General features: G+C 37.5%; 1 protein-coding gene across 1 annotated transcript in view; it reads right to left on the reverse strand.

The window, feature by feature from the left end:
* Positions 1 to 442: 442 nt before the first annotated feature.
* LOC122745527 (prolylcarboxypeptidase) overlaps positions 443 to 25,255 on the reverse strand; it is a 91,629-nt gene continuing 66,816 nt past the window's right edge. The window contains exons 6-9 of the mRNA XM_043990861.1: positions 23,261 to 23,433; positions 15,319 to 15,483; positions 14,728 to 14,915; positions 443 to 2,664 (exon numbers count right to left, since the gene is read on the reverse strand). Of these exons, the coding sequence (XP_043846796.1) occupies positions 2,460 to 2,664; positions 14,728 to 14,915; positions 15,319 to 15,483; positions 23,261 to 23,433 (731 nt within the window). The 3' untranslated portion in view covers positions 443 to 2,459. The remainder of the gene's footprint in view (positions 2,665 to 14,727; positions 14,916 to 15,318; positions 15,484 to 23,260; positions 23,434 to 25,255) is intronic.

Raw genomic sequence — 25,255 nt, forward strand, 5'->3', positions numbered from 1 at the left:
CACATATATAAATATTTATTGTGTGTATTTATGTATAGGATTTTTAATCAAAGCTTTCTTGGGCCTAATTTTCATTAAAAATTGTGGGTATGATGGCACAGTGGTAGAGCACCAGCCCTGGATTCAGGAGGACCTGAGTTCAAATCCGGCCTCAGACACTTGACACTTACTAGCTGTGTGACCCTGGGCAAGTCACTTAACCCTCATTGCCCTGCAAAAAAAAAAATTGTGGGTGTGAAAGTATTGTGTGTGTGTGTGTGTGTGTGTGTGTGTGTGTTGGTGAGTAAGTGAGACACAGAGAGAGATTGATTTTGGGGGTTTTTTTGTTTTTTTTAAATGAGGCAATTGGGGTTAAGTGACTTGCCCAGGGTCACACAAGCTAGTAAGTGTCAAGTGTCTGAGGCTGGATTTGAACTCAGGTCCTCCTGAATCCAGGGCCGGTGCTCTATTCACTGCTCCACCTAGCTGCCCGAAGAGAGATTGATTTTTAATGAAAACTTTCTTAAGCCTAATTTTCTCAGGTAGTTAATAGGTAAAAATTGTCATTAAGAATTCCACTTATATGTGTATATATTGTGTAAATACATTTATAATATATAGCAAAAAAGGACATTTTAATGAAAATTCTCTTGGGTCATTCACATACACATAATGGGAAAACAGTAATCTATACATTCCAAATTATATAACTACTCATGGGCAGCAAAAACCAGCACCATTACACTTTGGTCATAAGATCCCCACATCATGGAATTGTCCTGAATTTAAAATGAAAACAGTGACTAAATGATCCAATATAATAGGGAATTGAATGTTTCTAAAAAAGGACAATTATCCTCCTATATTTTCTAGATCTCACACACACACACACACACACACACACATTGTCCTTGTATCTGAGCTAGAACCATGAATTGGCATTTTTTTTTTTAGTGAGGAAATTGGGGTTAAGTGACTTGCCCAGGGTCACACAGCTAGTAAGTGTTAAGTGTCTGAGGCTGGATTTGAACTCAGGTACTCCTGACTCCAGGGCCGGTGCTCTATCCACTGCGCCATCTAGCTGCCCCGGCATTTTTTTTTAAGTGATTAGGCTTGAGGTACATTTTTTTTTAAAGAACAGACATTGTTCCCAAGGCAGGGCAACGGGAAAGATCCTAAAGAAAGAGAACAGCAAAAATAAGAGAAAAAGACTTTCAACAAAGCAGAAGCTGTTAAGAGAGTCCCCCTCTGCCCCTGAAAGGGTTTGATCCAGCCCTATTTGTTATCCTAAAAAAGCTCTCAGAAAGAAAGGTTTCAGTGTAAGTGCTGCATGAAAGAAGCCAAAAGCTTGAAAATAGGAACAGCTCAGTCATTTATTAATGTCAAAAATGCTGTCTCTCTGAATTGGTCAGTTGGCCTTTTTGGATACCAAACAGGAAACTTGTTGTGCACCTGCCCCTGTGTGCTGCAACACCCCGGGCTTTCATGACATCAGCCCAACCAATAACAAGAAAAGGAAAGGTAAATGGAACCAACTTTGAATAGTTAATCTATAATTTTAAGATCTATATTGAAACTTCTGTAGGTGCCAAATTGTATACAAGCAAGTCCCTCAAAAAATATAATGGGCAAAGTTGATTTTTTTTAAACCAGAAGAGCCTATCAAAAGTGTCCCAAAATTGAGCTCAGAAACAAAGAGAAATGGAGCAGAAAATAGCCAAATTTCTCTCTGGCAAACAAGCTGTGGCAAATATCCCAGAATTAAGAGACAATGCCAAGAAGGAAGATACACATGAAAGATAAAAATCACACAAACAACCAAACTAAATATGTGGCATGTTAAAATACAGCGGGCATGTATTTTAATATAAACAAATAGGTATAAGGCCCAGCCCTATACCTTCTTTACAATAGCACAGCCCAACTTACATCCTTGGGTAACAACTTCAGAACAAGAGAAATGTTTTCCATGTTCTAGATGTGACCTATTAAGAAGGTTTTCCACAACAGCAGGTATCATTTTTTCATCACCCCCCTGCCCTTAACATTTCTGGTTTGTTTGTTGGTTTGTTTTTGCAAAATTCTCTGGTGAGAAGTGACAAGTAGCCCCCTCCCCCCCCCCCAAGGTGATTTGAAAAACTGAATAGGTGAGGGACAAAAAGCCCAACATTAATCAAGCTATCCCTCAGTAGAGTTGTTCATTTTTCCTAAGACAATCGGGAACCCTGATATATTCAGGGAGGACATACCAGGTTAGGTTTTTGGCAATTTGTAAAAACTAAAAAGGACCTCTTTAAAGAACACAGAATATGGAAGTCCCCCACCTGCAAAATAAAATCCCACTGAGGGAATTTTATTATAGGTACTTTTCCTCTCTTGTCCCCAATCTAGTAATGGAAAAAGAATACACAGAAAAAGCACAGGGGGTGATGTTTGAGGAAAAAAATCACAACATTATTCTGTTGCATCCATGTCGCTTTTCAGAGATGACCCTGAAACTGTGTGATCCATTTCTTCATGTAGTCAACTTCCATGGTTCTGGCTAACAACACTGACTCAGGATCATCAGCATTCCTGGCACGTAGATCTAAGTGATGAGCTCCATCTGGGATGACTATTGAAACCAGAGTATCTGTGATGTTCTCATTCACTCCACCTGCATACCAAGGATCCAGTGCACCATTGCTGCAGGAAGAAGCAGGGAAAGGCAATTAGTTTAACATCCCAACAAGTGGCACTAAGAACCTATTATGAAACATGTATTGAGGTTAAAAAAAGAAATGTAATCACAACTTCATCTGGGTCTTCCTTGTGCTGAGAAATTTGTTTACTCCTCACCTCAAAAGAGCTGTTGTTTTCATCCATCTTCTGCTTACTTTTCCCTATTTCTAAGGAAGAATTAGTTCTAGGTCTGGTCAAGGTTAATTCTTCCACTCATACCCCTGGATTCCATTCCCTCCCATCTTCTTCAATCAGTTAACAACCATTTATTAAGCATTTATCAAGTACCCAGCACTGTGCTAGGCACTGGGGAGATAAAAGTAAAATAGTCCCTGTCCTCAAGAAGCTTACATTCCATCGTCTATAATAAAATAGCTATACAAAATAGCGTAGGAGGGATTTGGAGGGAAGGCACTTGCTGCTGGGGAGGAGAGATTAGGAAAGGTTTCATCTGGAAGGCAGCCTTTCAGCTGAATCTTAAAGGAAACAAGAGACTCTAAGAAACAAAGAAGTGAGAGTGCACAGGAGACATGAGGGGTAGTCCAGGGCAAGTCAAGGAGACAGGAAATGGACTGCCATATATGAGGAAAGTAAGAGGCCAGTTTGACTAGATCACAATAGGTGTGAAAGGGAGTAATATGTAAAAAGATGAAAAAAGTAGGTTGGGACCAGGTTGTGAAGGGCCAAATAGAAGAAAGAATATTTTCTATTTCTACTGTTGCGTCTTCAAACTCTCCTTCATAAATTCATTCTTCTATGTCTGAAATAATAGCTTTCTCTATCATGATTTTTAAAAAAATCTCTTGACACCACTATCCCCTTAAACAATTATCAAAACCCATCTCTTCTCCTATTAACTGTTAAATTTCTTGAGGCAAAGTTTCTCCTCATTGCCTGCACTTCCTCACTATCTACGCAATCAACAATCCCTTGTACTCTAACATCTGTCCCTGACCACTCTCCTAAAGCCATTCTAAAATCACTAAAGATGTTCTAATTGCCAGGGCCAGTGTGTTTTCCTCAGACCTTATTCCCCCTAGATCTTTCTTTTGACCAATCCCTTTCTCCATAGAACCTCCATAGAATTCTCTCCATCTTTGGCTAGAGAAACAGGCTAGAATCTCCAGACTATGTCCTCAGCAAATGAATCCCCTTCAGCTTTGTATCTCCTACCATGAGGCCTGAGCCACTCAGATTGGTGAATTAATGAGTGCAAATTCAGAGCCCACTATATCTGGCCAGCCTCAGCCATGCTTCACATTTCACCATCCACCCTACCCCTGCCACCATTAACATAACCTCCCTACTCCCACTCCACCTCCACTTTCCAGCTCTTAAACAGCTATCAAATGAACACTGACATTTACTAGAACATCAATTAGTTGACCTTTGGTTCCTCTCACTATCCCAAACACCCTTTCCATATACAGGGTGTCTCATGAGTCTTAGCACAGTTTTAAGCTTTAATACCTTAAAAAAAATCCTGAAGGTTTGTTTTAATAGTTTAAAACTGCACTAAGATTCATGGAATGCCCCCATATGTGGCCTTTTCCGTTAGAATATAAGCTCCTTGAAGACAGGCTCTGTCTTCCTTTTGTTTTTATAACCCCAATGCTTGGCACAGAAGCTTCATAAATGCTTCTACATTCACACATTCATTTATTCATAAATTTACTAATTAACTCTTATCACTTGTTCCCCTTTCTTATTCTGTCCCTTTAATGTAGTCCTCCTAAGGTTTTGCTTAGTTGACATTTCAACTTTAAACCTGTTTTCCTCTCTGCTGCTTCTCAATGTTTAATTATGTGAAAATGTGCATAATCTTAGGATCATTGAAGTAGAGCTAGAAAGAATTTTAGAGGCCATCTAATGCAGCACTATAATTTTACATAGGAAGAAACTGAGGCCCATCTTTAACCATTATTCACCATAAAGTTTTACAAAAAAGTTTATAATCTAAACCACCACTACTATCAGCTGCCATCTCATTCCATTTGGCAAGAAGATCAAGTATTTGCTGGCAGAAAAAGTTTCTAAGCTCTTTTTGGTCTTTTCATTAAAGCAACTGAGTTATATCTAAACTTCTATGGGAAAAATATGATAACCTTAAAATAAAGTTTATGAAATATAACTGAGTTATTACTGTGGGTCAGTTATATACTGGTTAAAGCATGGTGCAGGGAAGCTAAGTGGTACAGTGGATAAAGCACCAGCCCTGAATTCAGGAGGTCCTGAGTTCAAACCCAGCCTCAGACACTTGATACATACTAGCTGTGTGACCTTGGGCAAGTCACTTAACCCTCACTGACCCACGCAAAAAACAAACAAACAACAAAAAAAAAAAACATGGTGCAAACGAGGTTAAGGCAATTAATTTAATGTCAATATTAGACAGTTAGCTTAACATAGCAAAAGCCTCTATTGTACAGCCACAAACTATCACACAGCCAAACTCAACTACTGAAAGAACTAGTACCTATCCTCCTGAATTACATCTAGCACAATGCCTCTACACAATGGTATTTAATGAATGCTTGTTGGATGATGGAATCTTTGTAAAGAGAGAATGGCACCTTTTCTACTGTGTTCTCAAATTTGTATAAGATTATGCCCCTTTTAAAAGTACCTACATGTACAAAAATATTTATAGCAGCTTTTTTTGTGGTGGCCAAGAAATGGAAATTGAGGGAATGCCCCATTAATTGGGGAATGGCTGAATAAATTGTGGTGTAAGAATGTAATGCAATACTACTGTGCAATAAGAAATAATGAGCAGGCAGATTTCAGAAAAACCTCAAAAGACTTAAATGAACTGATGCTGAGTGAAGTGAGCAGAACCAAGAGAACACTGTACACAGCAATATCCAACATTGTGTGATGATGAACTATGATAGACTTAGCTCTTCTCAGTAATACCATGATCCAAGACAATTCCAAAAGACTCATAGTGGAAAATGCTCTCCACATCCAGAGAAAGAACTATAAAGTCTGAATGCAGACAAAAATATAATCTTTTCACTTTTTGGGGGGGGTGGACTGGTTCTTTGTGGTGTTTTTTCCTTTTGTTCTGTTTCTTTCACAATATGACTAATGTGGAAATATGTTTAACATGATTGTACATGTATAACCTATTTCATATTGCTTGCCATCTTGAGGAGGACAGAGAGAAAGGAGGGAAGGGAAAAATTTGGAACTCAAAATCTTAAGAAAATGAATGTTGAAAAATAAAAATCTATTTAAAAAAATATTGTGCCCCTTTTATGAACAGTATTACAAACCTGAAACGAAATTTTCAAAGTCAAATTTTCAGATAAGTAATTCCTATAATACGTGTATATGTTTATATATTTACGTCTCATGACCAAAATCATGTTATAAGTACCTAAGTTTGTACATACTACCATAATGCAAAATCAAGATAATTATATATCCAAAGCTACACTACATATCCCTATAGAATACAGACCTACAATTATTTTTAGAGATTAGATATCTGGGTTTTATTCACAATTTAGTCACTGACTTACTGTTGTCTCAGACAATTCACTTAATTTCATTATAGCTACTTGCTATGTATGGATGATAGAAAAAACACATTATGCAGAGATAAAAAGCAAAAGTCAACACAAATCATGTTTTTTCAGCCATACTCCCACCACTTTCTGAAAATGATTTTAGATGAACACTAAGTTCTTAACATTAAAAATATAGCTAGTGACTTTGTGTGCAGAATCATTTTACTTTCTCTTGGCAAATGTAAGTAGTTCTTACCAATAATATGTGTTCAAAGTGTAATTTTAAATTGCCTGTTAAATTATTATCATTTTCCCTAAGGAATTTTCACTCGTAACTCAATTGTATACCAGAAAGACTCACTCCAAAAAGAGCATTGTTCTGCTTTTGTCACACACAAAGAGAAAATAAAACAAAGAGCTAACTTCCCCCTTCAATTACCCAAAGAGAGTTCCAAAACAAAGAGGGGTGCTGGTTTTCAATTATTTAACAAATGGAAAAGTAAACTATACATCCACAGATTTGGATTCTTTTAATTGACAAATAACTTTTATCATCATTCTAATTTCAGGGACCTAACATAGATAGGAAACACTACATCATTTGCAAAACAAAAAGGCCATCCCAAAAGCAACATAATAAGCAAACTGCATTTGATTTAAAAGGTCATCTGAACCAACCTAGTGGCTTAGCAACAGTGTTTTGAGTTGCTGAGAAACCCAAGATGTTCATGGACTTGATTTCTTGGTCCTAGTCATGTGAAAACTAAGCCAATCACTGAGAAATATACAAATGCATTTGCTTTCTTGGGGGAATCTGGCTGCCCCTGTGTAAAGATTCCTATCATCAGGCCAAATGGAATCACTGTCAGCAGTTACTGGGCCTGAGAAATGATGGTAAATGAGTCAGCTCAAAAAGGAACCCTTCTCTCATTTATACTTAGACTCTACACAGACATGAGTGAAGCATTCCTTTTAAGTTGTGTGGAAAAAAGTGTTTGGCATCCTATTAAGCTATCCAATGGGAAAGAAAAATAAATTTTAAAAAATATTGTGTTATTCTAAAAGCTGAGTAAGAGAATGGGCTGTGAAACTAATGGGTAGTAGCCAAACACAGGAATTAAGTGAGAGTGAATCCATAGCTACATTCTCTACATGCTGTTTTAGTGCCATGATCCTCTGGTAGGAGGCCATCTGGCTCCCCAAACACAAAGATGACGACAAGGAGGACAACAACTATCCTATTGGACCTTTTCAGACTCCTTTCTTAGAGATGACTTAAAATAAAAACATGCTATACCTGGTGGCCCACATAGAATGAAAATAGGAAATCGTGAGCTCCAGAAAAGTATACCTTAGGTTGCTTCCCTTCTGCCTTTGGAGAATGTGTATTCCTTAGCACAAAAAAAAGAGTATTTGAGTTGATTGAAAACCACTTCCTATGATTACAAATGCTAGCTTTTAATTGATCTACTTACCTGTTCATATTGGATTTTTTTATACTCAACATCCAATTGAAAGATAATTTTGATACCCCTGAAAAAGGTACCAAATTTCTACTACCATGATGTAAGCCTGTCTTCTTTCTAACTTACCTTTATTAATATTAAACAATGAAAAGCCTTTATTGTTTTTCTGGGATTACTTCATTTGAAATACTAATGGCATAGTAACAGAAACAGCATTGTTCACATGAAGATATCTTAAGAAATTTTTAATCTTGTTTTTGTCCCTCAGCAAATGCTGCCGGAATACTGTTTGTGTTTCAAGCAGCAAGGGAACCCTGCAATAATGACATACTTTGAATGGCATCTAAGATGGACCTGTTCCATAAGGAATTTCCATTCTATAATAAATACTATAATATCAAGTTAACAGTTGAATAGAAAGACCACTCAATTGGGAGTCCAAGGATTTCAGTTCAAATTTCTCACCTATGTGAACCATAGCAAGTCATTTCAACTCTTTGAGAGCATCAATTTCATTATCTGTAAAATAAGAAAGATTATCTAATCCAATTGCAAGTTCATTTCTACCTTTTAATCCTATGATCTTAAAGTTACAACAAAGATACATATTTGTGATCATCCTGTTCCCATTAAATGATGAATTCTTTAAGGTCAATGGCTTTTCTTTTTCCTATACCCTTTTCAACAATGCTTTGCACTCAATACACAAGCTATCAAATGTTGACAAAAACAATGGAGAAATATAAGAGGTCAAATTTATTAGCTCTTATGCTTAAATAGGGGTTGACAGAACTTTGTCATTAGAAATGGGACCATGATGTTGACAATCAAAAAAGTGACAGTTATATTTGCCACTCTGATAGGTGTGAGGTGATACCTCAGAATTGTTTTAATTTGCATTTCTCTGATCAATAGTGATCTAGAGCATTTTTTCATATGATTATAGATAATTTTGACTTCTTTGTCTGAAAACTGCCTGTTCATATCCTTTGACCATTAATCAAATGGAAAATGACTTGTATTCTTATATATTTGACTCAGTTCTCTATATATTTGAGAAATGGGGACTTTATCAGAGATATTTCTTTCAAAAATTCTTTCCCAGTTTTCTACTTCCCTTGTAATCTTGGTTACATTAGTTTTGTTTGTGCAAAAGCTTTTTAATTTTATATAATCAAAATGATTTATTTTATGTTTTATTTTACTCTCTACATCTTCTTTGGTCCTAAATTCTTTCTTTGTCCATAAATCTGACAGATAAACGATTCCATACTCTCTTAATTTGCTTATGGTACCTACCCAACAGAAAATCATTACACTTATATAATCCAAGGATCTCATTATATCAGTGAGGATACCCTCTCCATCCATGCTGATCAAAACAATTCTAACACTTGTATTTGAGAATGGCTGTGCCCTCATCACCACCAGCACCAGCAGCGCCATCTCCCCCAAAAAAGAGAAAACCAACCTTGGGGCCAATTTATTGGGGCCAACAGTTCTGATTGTAGCAAGACTGATCTTTAGGTTATTGATAGATAATACTCTGAAGATCTTTTTGAAGAACTTTGGAATTGATCATGTGACATGGAACACACTGGCAGAGGAACACCCAGCATGGAGTACCCACATCAAAGAAGGCACTATGCTTTATGAACAAAGAATAATTGAAGTAGCTCTAAAGAAATTTGCTAGTTGTATGAATTTAGAGAATCCACCCCAAAAGTTCACATGGACTATTTTATGTCCAACCTATGGTAGAGCATTCTGAGCTCATATTGGTCTGCTCAGCCATAGGTAGACACTTGACTCTAATACAGTGATGTCATTTTGAACAAATGACCAACAATGACAAGAGAGAGAGTGAATGCAAGCTTGAGATGGCTAAAATATGAGAGACATAGTTTCTGAGTAACATAATCATTTTTATTAATAAGCCAGTAAGTTATTAATAAAAGGAAGACCATTGGCCACCTCTCTGAAAAAAGACCCCTAATGGCAGTGGGATCACAGTTTATATACCCTTCTAACTGTAGGAAGTCCATCACATAGCAATCCAATCTAATTGGCTGACCGTGATTTGGAAGTGTACTATATTAAAATGAAGTCTGGGTTAAGTCTACGTGACTAAAGTCAATCACTCAAATCTTGGCAAGAATGGCTGTGAAAGAATCTAGACTCTACCCAAGCTGATAGAGGCACAAATCTCATCCAAAAAGTCGTTCAGCTATCTAGACAAATGGATTTGTCTCCACCCAAGACTCCTTTGACCCAGATGAATCTTACTTTCAAGGAAAATTGGGCTTTGGAGTAAGGGAAAATAAGGACTAAGAAAGAAGGGGAGATCACTGGGTCCCCCAAGGTATCAACTATTAATAATTATTGCTCACAGGCTTTAAAAACATGATTCTTGTGATGGAGTGTATGTGTGCACAGATATCTAGGCAGAAATAGATATACATATATCTATAGATATCTATATACAAACAGATATCTAAATAGACATATATAGATATATATTTATTATATACAATTAATCACAAAGATCATGCCTTTCTAGTTTAGTATGGTCTGACAAATCTTGGGCTTTAAGAATGCAGAAGCATCTTCCAAGATCCCAGGGTCACGTCCATACCAAGAATAGGTATTACAAAAGGTTTAGTTACTACACGTTTTCATAAAATATACCTGTGTGTTTTTTTAGCCTGGACTATATTACTTATACACTAAAAATATCCTAGTCTATAGAAAACACAGGAGAGTTTGGGAGTATAGTAATATTTTGTCCAGATAGAATATCCCATCTAGATCCTCATGGAATTTGTCTATTATCCTCCAGATCTTTCTTTCTCATTTCTCTAAGAATTTAGTATCTGCCACACAGTCTCTCTCCTCTCCAGCCAATACCCTTATACTGGGAGACTGACATATGTCAATCACCCTGGACTCTCAGTTCATCAATATACTCAACTCTCATGACCTATACCATCAATCCAGTTTAGCTACACAAAGAAAGAGTCACACCCTTGATCTCCCCACCATCCAAAATGTTCCACTTCAATGATCAAGAATTCTGAAATTCCTCCATAAAAACAGTATTATATCTCCCTCTGTGCTTCCCTCCTAAACTTATTCATTCTCAATGTGACCTCCAGTCCCTCCACCCCTCAATAGTTTCACAGACCATCACTCCTCATCTGGCTCTACTTCTCTCCTCTCCCAATATTGACCCTATAGTTAACCAGTTCAACTCTATGCTGTCCTCTTCTCTCAAACCTTTTGCACCTTTTTCTATCTCTGTTCACAAATTGCTAAAAGCCAACTGTGTACTGACCCACTAATAACAATTCTCTGGGCCTGACCCTCTTGTCAATCATGCATTTATACACCAGTGTTGTGCTCTAGACAACATACTCTTAGAATCACTGTGGACAGAATTTTAAAAGGTTAAAGTTAGATCACATACTGTCATTCTACTGAAGCTGCCACTTTATCACAAAAAGGAAGTAGATTATTCTGACAGGTCTTGGGCCTTTGTAGATCTATTCTGTTTGTCACCCAGTAGCTTGTCTTCTCCAAATAGTTCAAATTGTATTTTGTTATTTATTTTATCCTGTATCCCACCATCTACCTTTTCTGCTTCTCCTCGCATACTGCTGAATAGTTCTGGAGGAAGACACACAACTCTTTTAACTGAATCCACTACAAATCTATGCTACTTAATCTCAACTGGGCCCTCACTGCAAAAAGGCAATCCTTTGACTCCTCCTTAATTGATCCTCCACTAGTTTATGCAAAGGGGCCATTCCAAACATTCTCTTTTCTCCATCCCGTCAATGGAGAAGCTTCACTTTTTCAAAATTAACCATCTGCTCTGTCTTCTTCTCTATTCTACAAGATGTTATGCTCCATTATTTCTTTCTCTGCTTCATTAAATGATGAGATGGCCCTTCTCCTTGCCAAGGTCAATTCCTCTAACTTGTATTTTTTATCATTTCTCCAGCAAATTATCCCCATAACCACCTCCTCTCTTTAACTGATCTTCATTCTGTCCCAGTTTTCTGACTACTTTACTGCTATCTACAAATATGCCTAGTCTTCCCCATCCTTAAAAAAACCCTTTACTTGCCCTAACCATGTCTTTAAGCTATCATCCTATATCTCACCTTCCTTTTCGCAAACTTCTAGAAAAAAGATATCTATACTCACTGTATCTACCCTCTTACTCATTTCTCCAACCCTTATAATCTGGCTTGTGACTTCATCATTTAACTGAAATTGCTCTCTCTGGTCAGTCATTGAATAACCATGTATTAAGTCCTTCTTATGTACAAGGTAATGTGCTAAGTGCTAGGAATTCAAAGAGAGGCAAAAGATGGCCCAAGCTCCCAAGGAACTCACAATCTCATAGGGGAGAAAAGAAGTAAAGAAACATGTACAAATGAGATGTATACAAGATGAATAGTAAATATTTAAAAGAAGGAAGGTGCTAGAATTAAGAAGTGTTGGGAAAGACTTCATGGAGAAAATTAAAGTAATTGAAGTTACCAATAATCTTACAATTGCTATATCTAATGGCCTTTTCTCAGTTCTCATCCTTATTGATCTCTCCTCAGAGACAGACTGTTGACTATCTAAATACTCTCTTTTCTTAGTTTTCATAATACCACTCTCTTTTGGTTCTCACTCTTGCCTTTTCAGGTTCCTTTACTTGAGCATCATCTATGTCCAGTTCCCTAAATGTAAATGTGCCCCCAACGCTCTATCTTCTTCTACTAAATTTTCTTTCTTGGTGATCTCACAAGCTCCCATGGGCTCAGTTATCATCTCTATCCAAATAACTCAGATCCATATATCCTGTCCAACTCTCTCTCCTAAGTTCCAGGTCTTCATTAACAACTTCCAACTCAATATTTCAAACCAGATATGCTCAAAGCACCACAAACTCAAGGTACAAAATAGAATTCATGATCTTTCCTTACACCCCAAATCCTACCCCTCTTTCAAACTTCCCTATTTCTGTTGAAGGTACTGCCATTCTTTTAATCTACAGGTTTGCAACCTGCTGTTATCCTAACTCTCCCTCACCCTACATGTCCAGTCATTTCCCAGATCTTGTCAACTCTAATTCCACAACATCTCACAATCTTTCTTGTTTCCAGTCACATAGCCATCACTCTATTTCAGGTCCTCCTCACTTCTCTCCTGGATGATTAGAATGGCCTCCGAATTGGTCTCCCTGCTTCAAGTCTCTCCCATAAACCATTCATTCTGCACAAAGCTGCCAAAGTTATATTCTTAAAGAACATGTCTGGCCACATCACTCTGCTGCTCAGAGGGCTCCAGTGGCTCCTTACTGCCTCTCAGATTAAATAAAAACTCCTCTGTCGGGCATGTCAAATTCTTAACAATCTGGATCCAATTTACCTTTCCAGGCTTGTTAGCTATTACTCCCCTACATGCATTCTGTGGTATTCAAAATGGCCTCCTTGCTGTTCCTAACGCATAATATCCCATCTCCTTCCTCTGTGCCTTTAACAAGAGGCCATTGCATTTTTGCCTTTGTAGTCCCAGCACTTAGCACAGTAACTGGCACATTCTAGGAACTCGGTGAATATTTGCTGATTGACTTATAAGTATCACCAGTACTGCTTGCACAAAAAAGAATGAGATGGTTTTCAGCACTTCCTACATGAAATTATCATACAAAGACCTATGATTCCATTTCAATCCAACCATGATTTTCCTTTCAGTAGGAGCCAATCAAATATAAAACTTAAATTCACGCAAAGATCCTTGAGAAGGAATTTGATGTATCAACCTGCTAGACTGTCAGGTTCCTGAAGGCAGGGTCAATGTAATTTACATTTTTGCATCTCCCCTGTAACATGATAGATACCTAAAAGAACTTTGGTTGAATATATGTGTCATTCAATTGTTAATAAAATGCCATACAATCACTTTAAGAGTAGCTAAATGGACGAAACAACCACCAGACAGATGCTGCTGTGAAGGTAGATTCCTAAAGTACAAGATGATGACAAAGTCTCTGCCTCTGAAAAGACAAAGATAAGCTTTGAGTCTCACAGTGTTGTGTTTAAGCACTTATTTCTTTTCTCATTCATTTGAGTGCTTTCAGGCTTTTCTAGTTGCAAACACCCTAATCTGGCAAAGACCCCTTAAATGCATTAAAACAGGTTTATTTGCTCAACTGTCACTTTATAAAGCTGGGTTGTACAGTATAGTTTTGCAGAATTATAATGAAGACTCAATTTAAAGAAATTCAATAAGATGGAGCTGTAAGTTTTCCATCAAAGTGACGCAGTTTTTAGTTTGGAGCTGATACCCTGCTGAGCTAGTAACAGCAAGAGCAAAAGAAGACAGCAGCTCTTTAGCAAAGCCAGCCAATACCCCCATCTGAAAGCCCCAGAGTAATCCTCCAATTCAAGCCAATACTTCTCACTTTTAAAAGACTCAGCTATTTGTTATGACCCAACAGCTAATTTTGACTTTTGTTTAAAGAAGTTTCTAAAAGAAATGAATTTGCAATTTGAACAAAGACCCTGACTCTAAGGTTTCTGTATGTACTTCACAGTGCATTCTTTACAAAAACAAGGAAGTTCACTGGAGGCTACAGGCTTAGTCTGTAGAAAAATATGCTTAACTCTTACCTTTATAATGGGAAGCCTAGCATTACAGGAAATACTTAGAAATTCCAAATTCATAACATACTGTACTCCCGTATACATTTCACTCAATCGACTTTGACATAAACACATCCCAAATACTTAGCTTCTTAAGACAAAATGGAAGAAATATATAATGCTTCTGATGTGATATGCTGTTTGGCCCATGTAAAGCTGTCTAAGTAAATGGGGTAATAGGTACAAAATATATTTATTTTCTGCTTCTTTTATCTTTCAAGAGATAGGAAAAGATAACTAAGATTTCTAATCCAAACTACACAGCTCAATAGTGTTTTCAAGTCATATTTTCTCAGTTGTTTTACTAATGTCTTATTATGCCATTATGACTCTGCAGCTCACCTGAAGATAATGTTACTGTGTGAACTGATGTTTTTACCACCAAACACAGTTGGAATCCACAGAGGTCTAGGTCTCACACCCCATTCTTGGAAACACTGGTCAGAATATGCAGCAAAATCCCATGCCTGAAGTTCGAACATATCACTGATACCAGTGCTACAAAAGGGCATTACCATTTCTGTGCAGGCCTGAAAAGCAAAGACAAAAGAAACAAGACTTGCTTTACACAAATCACTATCTTTGGTTTTTGTACTGGATCAACAATGCAAACAGGCCATCAAGTAAAAGCCAGAAGCAATGAAATTATAAAAATGAAGCGAAGTTATTAACATAACTTATAATACCTTTAAGAATTAATAGCAGCTGGAGCAGCTAGGTAGCACAGTGGATAAAGCACCAGCCCTAGAGTCAGGAGGACCTGAGTTCAAATCTGACCTCAGACACTTGACACTTACTAGCTGTGTGACCCTGGGCAAGTCACTTAACCCCAATTGCCTCACTAAAAAAATAAAATAAAATAAAATAAAAAAAGAATTAATAGCAGCTGAGATTTAAAGAATGCCCTTTTCTAGGGCAAATATCTATCTTTACCTGATAGTTCCAGCCCTGGATCCCAAGATTGCTTGTTGCCGTTTGTGAGATATTCAGGCAGCTTGCTTCTCCAGAATAATTGTAATAGATATTCACTGCTTGGAAAATATTCTGTACCAATATTTTATCTGATGCACTGGGATCTGTCAAATATTTGCATACCTCCTATTGTTTTAAAGAGATTAAAAAGAATATCAGGAAAGAGAAAAAATATGAATATAAAATTGAATTTTGTCTAATCTATATGGAAAACCTGCCATTCATTCTATGATGTCTTTTGATGATGATAAAATGTATTATTACTTTTATTATTATTATTTTCCAGATTTCTCTAAGGTGCAAAGGCTACTGAAATAAAGTTTAGCTTCCCACTTTAACAGATAACTATCTCCAAAGCTAACTTTACATATTAGGAGTTGCTTACTAGATGTGATTTGAGGAACATTAAAAAGGTCCCTTGCCCAACAACTACCTTTTCTGTTTATAATGTCCACTTACTAAGGGGGAGTGCCCCCTTTAGTTTTTCTGTTTGTAATGTCCACCTGCTAATAGGAGAGTGCCCCCTTTAGCCTTTGTCAATGCGTCGCTCAATTTCTTTTTCTCTTTTTTCATTTCCTTTACTTTGTTAATCATAGGTTTCTGTAACATTATTGCTTCATGTGAGGAAACCATGTTTCTCTGCATGAAGCACAGGGGGGACTGTGAGAATTGGAATGACACCCCCTGCTAGGAGGGACATTGTAAGCTCTGGCCTGAAAAGAAACCACATGACTTTGGCATCCAGAAGGGATGTCTGTCACCCATGGGTCCTGTCAATCAGTGTTACCAGCCAATTAGCTTGGAGCTGTGTGTATGGACAGCCCTGTTTCTGGTTTCACTGGAGACTTCTGGGAGAAGCCACAGAGGAGTGAGGTCCTTTTGTTTCTGGAATTCGGCATGGTGGGGGACTTTACATGGGCTGCTAGGAAAGGAAGGTTTTTTCTCTCTGGCTATACCGAATAGATCTAAACTAGGATTTCCCATGCTATAAGTAATCTGTTCTCAATCTCTCTCTCTCTGTTCATTAACTTCTAATGCACTTTAATACTTAAAAGGCTAAACTCTTGCTAAAGCTTCTAATTTAAGGCGACCACTTATTAGATTTTAGACATCACAGCTAGAATTTTAGGCCCTTACATTCCTACTATAACAAATGACTTGAATTCTTTCATTAAAGGTCACAGAATAAATATGAAGAATGCAGAGAAGCATGAAAAGATTTATGAGCTAATGAAAAGTGAAGTAAGCAGAACCAGGAAAAAAATACTCAAAATTACCATGACATGGGGGCAGCTAGGTGATGCAGTAGATAGAGCACCAGCCCTGAATTCAAGAGGACCTGAGTTCAAATCCAACCTCAGACACTTGGCACTTACTAGCTGTGTGACCCTGGGCAAACCTTTTAACCCTTATTGCACCACAAAAAAAAATTCCATGACAATATAAAAGACAAAATGAAACTGTAATTCTATGAAATGCTGTAAATTGATTAATCAAGTTTGGCCCCATAAAGAAGAGAAAATGCATCTCCCTCATTTTTTTTTTGGTGTAGGAAAATGAGTGTAGAACACTGAATATGCTGTCAGATCTAGTTGATATATTGATTGGTTTACCTACAGGGCAGTTTTTCTTCTTTTTTATTCCCTGTTTTGAGATATAACTCTGGAAAATAGAGAGAAGAGGGCTATAACTAGAAACTGGCTCCAAAGAAAGAATATATTTGGAAATGAATGTAAAGCAAAAACAAAAGATATAAAGGTCATAGAATCACAAAACAAACATTACCTCTTTTAAAATATAGTGGGGGGGCAACTAGGTGGCACACTGGATAAACTGCTGGCCCTGGATTCAGGAGGACCTGAGTTCAAATCCAGCCTCAGACACTTGACACTTACTAGCTCTGTGACCCTGGACAAGTCACTTAACCCTCATATATACGTGTGTGTGTGTGTGTGTGTGTGTGTGTGTGTGTGTGTGTGTGTGTGTGTACAATGGGGGTTAAGTGACTTGCCCAGGGTCACACAGCTAGTAAGTGTCAAGTGTCTGAGGCCAGATTTGAACTCAGGTCCTCCTGAATCCAGGGCCGGTGCTTTATCCACTGCACCACATAGCTGCCCCAATTATATAAAATTTAAATACTTTTGTCCAAAAAAACCCCACTGGGTCAAGAAAAAGACAAATTATGGATATGAAAAAATATGTGCATTAAGTACTTATGATAAAAGTTTAATTTCTAGAATCTATAGTGAAGTTATACAAATCTATGCTGCTATTTGGGGACATTAACAAGTAGATAATGGTTAACAAATATGAACAGTTTTCAAAAGAAGAAAAGCATACTAACAGCCATCTGAAAAATTTAAAAACACTAATAATCTAATAAATGCAAATGAAAATAAGCCAGGAGGTAGTGCTTTAGATTCAAATTGGTAAAGATGGTAAAAGAAGGGGGGAAAATGCTGGAGAAATAAATTGTGGGAAGACAGACACTGTGAATGTAGAGCTATGGATTTGTCCAACCATTCTGGAAAACAATTTGGAATTATGAAAAAAGGAAAGGAGAGGAGAGGAGAGGAGAAGGGAGGGTAGGAGAGGGGAGGGGAGGGGATGGGGAGGGGATGGGGAAGGGGAAGGAGAACAGCTGTTTGATCAAATTGTGATATATGCTATCATGCCATAAGAAACAATAAATATGAAGAATACAAAGAATCTTGGTAAGAATTATATGAAATGGGGGCAGCTAGGTGGCACAGTGGATAAAGCAGCAGCCCTGGATTCAGGAGGACCTGAGTTCAAATCCAACCTCAGACACTTGGCACCTACTAGCTGTGTGACCCTGGGCAAGTCACTTAATCCTCATTGCCCCACAAAGGAAAAAAAAAGGAATTACATGAAGTGATGCTGCGTAAAGGAAGCAGGACTAAAAGAATATACAACACAACCACAGTAATATAAATGAAGACAACACTAAATGGCAACAATACTCAGATCAAACATAATGGACAATATGGATATCAAATACTTTGAATTAAAATACACATCCTTCTCTTCCATTAATCAGCAGTAAATGAAATGTGGAAAGCAACACATACTATCTATCACAGCCATTTTTAAAAGCAGTTTTAGAAAACTGTTTTTAAGGAATATATTTTATGAGGGTACAGGAGTTGTGTACTTGCTGGAATGTGTGTGTTTTTGAAAGCATCCATTTTTAAAAAAAAAAACAATAACTGAAAAGAATATTGGGAGCAATGCTTTTAATTGAAGACATTTTCAAGCCAATATACTTCAAAGGGTGATAAAGTGAAATTGATAACTAAACTCAAACGTAAAAATATAAAAGAAACTGAGAATGGCCTCCAGAATGTGTGAGTTAGACCCTTTATGGGCAAGAATCAAACAGTATGACAAAGTTGTGGCAATCTGTTCTGGTGGAGGGAATACCCATACCCAGTGAGGACACAGATTCCAAGTATCACAATATCATTGCTGGTAAACACTCAAAAAGGGAAGACTATTCCTGTGGCTACAACAGTGGAGGAAGGGGGAACTCTTCAACCAGTGCAAGGGAGTAAAGAGAGTGCTAAAAGCTTCAGGAATCAGCATCTGAAATGGCTGGCCTTAAGTTGATTTTACCTTCCCTTTACAAATAACTATAATACCACTTAGCATTTCTATAGCACTTGAAGGTCTGCAAAGTACTTTACCGGGGTGATCTTTCTGGGTTCTCTTTCTATAACTATAAAGATGAAGGTAAGAAGAGTGTTCAAAAGCCTGTTTTATTAACCTCCTGATCATACAAGGAACCAAAAAGGGTTAAAGGAAAGGAAAATTCTAACCTTGGGACACAACCTAATCAACTTTACACCCATGTCAAAAGACATAATATCTGTACAATACTTAGCACAGGGCCTTGCATATATTAAGCATTTAATAAATGCATATTCTTTGCCCACAAATATATGGGCTTCTATTCTTATTCCCATATATGCCGTGGAAAGCAAGAATAAGAATTATTTTTAAAACTTCCAGTGGTCCTATATCTGAGAATAAGTGTTTGAATAAGATAAAGGGGGGGAGGACAGGGGAAGAGGTTAGGAAATAAGAGAAGGAAAGAAGATAGTTTAAAAAAAATAAAGGGCTAATTTATTCCCATAAAGTATGGTCCATCCACATTAGAGAAAAGATTAAGCAGATACATTCAGCTATTCTAACAGATTTTCTTTCCCTCAGTTCTCAATACCCCTCACTCTCACTCAGATAATCACATTAGTTTTGTCATTAAAAGCTCCCTTTTCATAGAATGCACCTAAACCGCTTAAACCACCCAGAGAGGTCGCGTATGTTATAAAACACCAGGACAAGCGGAAGGGATTTTCCATTTTGTGTCTTATTATTTCACTGTATCTATCTGTATGCTCAGAAGACTAAGCTAAAAGGTTTCATGAGCTATTCCCTAAGAAAAAATGCAGGGGGAATAAAATCTGTACAGTGTCCCTTAAGCTGCTATTTAGCCTGACAAGAGATCCAGTATTGAAAGCATTTATGTTGATAGAACAATCAAATGACAGGGGTATTTCTATTTTCTCCTCTCATTTTATTTTTAATCCATCAGCCCAATCCATGATTATTTTTGCATGAATGCTGCAGCTTTTGTTAACAATAAACAAAAGGAAAATGAACCCGTCTATACTTACAAAAATGTACAAAAACAAAAGGAAATTACTTGAAATGAGATGGAAAATGAAATTTGGATACTAACCAATGATAATTCTAAGCATTGAATTCCCCTGTACTTCAGAGATACTTAAATATGTCATCTGTAACATGCCACCTTGAATTTCTTAGTTCAAGTCACAAATCAGAAAAGGATAGCTGTTTGTCAATCCTTTAAAAAGGAGGAAGTGGATCAGAGGGAGGAGGAGTTCTGAATAAATGGAACTATCCAAGTGAAAGAATAGTCACGAACTGGCTAGTGTTCCAGGGCTTAGTGGAATAGGAGAACAACAGAAAGAAGGTCAGGAATGGAGAAATGGAATGAATCGTTGAGAGAAAGTGATCCAAAACTAGAAAGTTGGGGGGGGAGGTGGGGGGAAGCAGTATTTGAATTTTTTTTTTAAAGCAGGAAAGCAATACTGAAACAAAATTGAAAATATACAGAAGCAACAAATATTTCCATAAATGAATATAGGAATAGAGTATATCTTGGTTGTTGTTTTTTAATTACATCAAAGAAAAGTGCAGTTCAGTCACTCCAGAATTCCTTCAGCTTTGAAGAGTTAGGACAAAGCTAGTAAAAATGAACGGAAATGAGAATGATGAAAGCTAGATCTGATCAAAAGAAGAAAAAAGCAGAAACATGAAAAGCAGGAAACAAAATGTTATGACCTTGAAAAAAATTAAGAAAGAACATCGACAAGATGATTATTGTTAGATGAGGAAAAAAATATATAAAATAGGGGCAGGTAGGTGGCGCAATGTATAGAGCACCAGCCCTGGATTCAGGAGGACCTGAGTTCAAATGTGACCTCAGACACTTAACACTAGCTGTGTGACCCTGGGCAAGTCACTTAACCCCAATTGCCTCACCAAAAATAAATAAATAAAATAAAATAAAATATTTAGAGAATATAGATTGGCAGTGGTGAGAGGCTTCTGAGAGCAGCAGATTATCCTTTTATTTATAATTAATACACTAATGTTTTCATTTTTTAAATGAATACTTAATTACACAGATTGTAAAATCTGGGAAAATAAATTCAGTAGACTATAGTCTCTTGCCATAGGACATGTTGAAATGGGACCAACTAACTCTATAAAACAAAGTCTGCTAAGTCTGTACTTGATAAAAGAATGACAGCAGATAGCTAGGTGGCGCAGTGGATAAAGCACTGGCCTTGGATTCAAGAGGACCTGAGTTCAAATCCAGCCTCAGACACTTGACACTTAACTAGCTGTGTGACCCTGGTCAAGTCACTTAATCCTCATTGTCCTGCAAAAACAAACAAAACAAAACAAAAAAAGAATAACAGTACACTGGGTGTGCATTATAGCAGCTCCTAAGCACTGCACACACTTTTACAATTGGTATCATTGTATCATTTCCATGAGGACAGAGAGGTTCAAGTATTACTCTCATTTTGTAGATGGGAAAACTAAGAGAAAGAATTTTAAATGCCCATCCCACTACAGTGTGTTGTAATGCAATGGCTACTAAGACTGGCCTCACTCATTTCTAGTGGCCTGTTCACTGAATTATTTTGTACAGAAAAATACTCTATGATAAAAAAAAAAAAACCTAGCTAGTTTGGATATTTCCCTTTTCTTAGTTTGATGTCAGATCTCCCACAAGAAAAAACAATTAAGACACACTGGTGATTCTACTGTTCAGATTTAAGAAACATTGACTCTACGACAAGTTGAATAGTTGTCCGAATCGGTCTCTCGGCATTAGAAGTGAGTAACTCCAAAGTCCATGTAGTCCAAAAGTTACCTGAGTAAGAATCCCTTCTACATCACTATCAAAAAGTTGGTTATGCAGCTTTGCTTGACAGTTGTGATGAGGAAGGAAAACCATTAACCCTTGAGGGAACCCATGATACTTTGGAACAGCTCTAATTTGCATCTATTGCTCCAATTTTCCCCCTCAGTAAATATGCAGAAAAAAGTTTAATCCCTCTTCCCTGAAATCCTTCCAATTTTTGACAATTGCAATCATATTCTCCACCCCACCTTCTAAGCCTTCCCTTTTCCCCAAAGTCTTCTCTCTTCCACATTACACATTCCCAGTTCCACCAATCAACCCTTGCATTCCAAGGCCTCCACTTCCCTCATCCAGGTAAGTTTCTTCTAGACATGTTCAAAACCGCCTGTATTCTGAGATGGGCTGAAAGAATTGAACAGAACACTCCAGATGTGATTAGACCAGGACTGAGTGCAGCATGGTTATCATTTCCCTTGCTCTGAATGTTATATGGGAAGTAGAAATAATATTTTTTTAAAAGTTGGAGAAAAACAGCAGGACTAGACAATGTATACACAGAAGAGATCTGGGTTGGAGGTTCCACAATTCTGGGGGTGTTCATAGATTGATTCTCAAAGTATATGAATGATAAGGCAAACGCATGAAAAAAAGATCTCAGACCTTATTACAAAATAAAGGCAACTGAGAGAACATCATTAAGTAATTCATCTATACAGAGTTTTGAGACAATTTAATGCTTTTAGAAAGTCAACAAAGAGAACCACAGTGACATCTTGTCCTCTCTGAAACCTTTGAGTCAGCTGTCTGAATATAAATATGTACTGTACTGTGGGAATATCATTTGCAAAAACCTGCCTGTTTCTTTTTAACATCCTCATCAAGAATTCCCTCAGGCAAACTGAGATCTGTAAAAGGCCTTAGCTTAAAAGGCCAAGGTCTCCCACTACATCTGGGGCCATCTCCAGTTAATCCTGATGTATATCTTGTCACTGGACCCAGATGGCTCCAGAGGAGAGAGTGGGGCTGGTGACTTTACGCAGCCCTTCCTCACTTAAATCTGATTCCTTGCAAATCATGACATCACCTCTCTGATGACAAGGTCCTCTCTGAGAACAAAGGACAAACAACAACAACAACAAATTTTATAAAGCACCACCTTAAAGGCTCTTCTTAAACAAAATGTCTTCCAAGCTAATGGTGACAGTGAGATGCATATTAAACACAGAAGTATCATTAAGAATGGTTCAAGGGGCAGCTAGGTGGCACAGCGGATATAGTACCGACCCTGGTTTCAGGAGGACCTGAGTTCAAATCTGGCCTCAAACGCTTGACACTTACTAGCTGTGTGACCCTGGGCAAGTCACTTAACCCCAATTGCCTCACAAAAAAAAAAATGATTCAAGAATATATTTCTGTTACCTTAATAGGCCAAGCAGGCAAAGGCATTAAAAAGTCTGAACTATATGGGTAATCCACCATTGCCAGATTCACCCACGTTTCAGTGAGCCATGATTTCAACATGATTATATCAGTTTGGCTTCTTAATGGGTCGCAGAGATGAAATGCTTCAGAAATCCACTGCAAACCTTCACCTATGGGAAAGAAAAGGAGCATTTGCATTTATTTCACTTGATAACTACTAGTCAGCAGGAATATTTGAAAAAATGGCAGTTCGTTTCACAAGACTTCATGACAAATGCTGCCTCACACAATAGAGAATTACAACCTCAGAGCTACAAAGGACCTCTGAGGTTATACAGAGGGTCCCAGAAATCTTAGCTTGGTTTTAAGCTCTAACAGCTTAATACTAACCACTCCTCTTCTGTTTTATGTATTTGAGATTCATAAACTCGCCATTGTCCTGAGCGCCTCACTCTTCCCCACCCCACATATCAAATAAGTTGTCAAATGTCATCATTTCTATTTCCTCGCTATCTCACTTCTTTCTTCTTATCTGTACTTACAAAGCTACTACTTTGGTTCAGGTCCTTGTCACTTCTCACTAATTGCATCAGCCTCCATTGGTCCCAGTCTCAAGTTTCTCCCCCTCACCCCCATGCAATCCATCCTACATTCTGCTGCCAAATTAACTTTCCTTAAGTGCAGTTCTGATCACACAAGTCCCCTACTGAACTAACTCCAGTGGCTTCCCATTGCCTCTAGGGCAAAATATAAACACTTCCATTTGACTTTTAAAGGCCTACACAAGTTGGTTCCAGCCTATCCTTCCAGTCTTGCTGAACATTTCTCCCTCTCTGGAACTTTCTGACCCAGCCAAACTGGTGTTTTTTCTGTTCCTTGCACAAAGCTCTCCCATCTCTCTTCGCTATGCCTTTGTACTGGCTCTCTGCCATGCCTGGAACATACTCTCCCAGCCCCTTAATTCTACTTCATAGAGCATCTTTCTACCTTTAAGATGCAGCTCAATCAACATCCTCTTCTTGAATTGTTAGCCTCCTCTCCCAAACTACACTATATTTAACTACTTTGTATCTTTGTATCAAATGTACTTTGTACATTTGCATCTGTTAACATTATTTTTATGTTTTACTTATGTTTGTATAAAACAAATGTAATATGTGTTCATCTTCCCCACTAGAATGTCAGGTCATTCTAAGTAGGGATTTTTAAATTCTTTATACTTTAGCCTCTGCAGCTAGCTAGTTCCTGGCATTTAAAGACTGTTGACTGATTTTTTTTATATACAAGTACAGAACTTTACATTCATCCCTACTAGATTTCATTTTCTCCAATTCAGTCTTTTTAACCTGTTGAGATCTTTTTGGAACCAGACCCTGTCAGCCTGCTAGCTATCCCTCCAAGGTATGCGTCATCTGCAATCTAACAAGCATATCATCTGTTCCTCTAAGTCACTGATAAAAATGTCGAACAGCATAGGACCAAGGGCAGATCCTGGGGTACTCTCCTAGACAGAGACTTCCCTCAAAGTTTAATTACTACTTTTGGGGTGCGATCAGTGGCCCTTTGGGGGCAGTGGAAGTCTCTCCAGGCATCTGTTATTTTGCTTTTATTTGGAAGGTTTGCTTGGGGTTTTTTTGGGGGGAGGGAAGGCTGAGCCAAGGGGCAGGAGTAGAGAGAAAGACCACGGTACTGTACAGTAAAGTTAACACAGATGGTCTTTTGGAATGCAGATTTCTTTCAGAATTCTTTATGTAAAATCAAATGTGTGTGATGTAATAATTGTCCATAATAATAATCATAATAGCTAATATTTATGTAGCACTTGTTTACATAGCACAACACCAGTCATTGTGTTCAGCACTTGGCCATTAATAATAATAATAATAATAATAGCTGACATTTATATAGTATTTATTATGTGCCAAGCACTGCTCTAAGTGCTTTAAAATTAATAATAATTATAGTTAACATTTATATAGTGCCTACTATGGG

Source organism: Dromiciops gliroides, chromosome 3 (genome assembly GCF_019393635.1).
Source record: "Dromiciops gliroides isolate mDroGli1 chromosome 3, mDroGli1.pri, whole genome shotgun sequence".
NCBI lineage: Eukaryota > Metazoa > Chordata > Mammalia > Microbiotheria > Microbiotheriidae > Dromiciops > Dromiciops gliroides.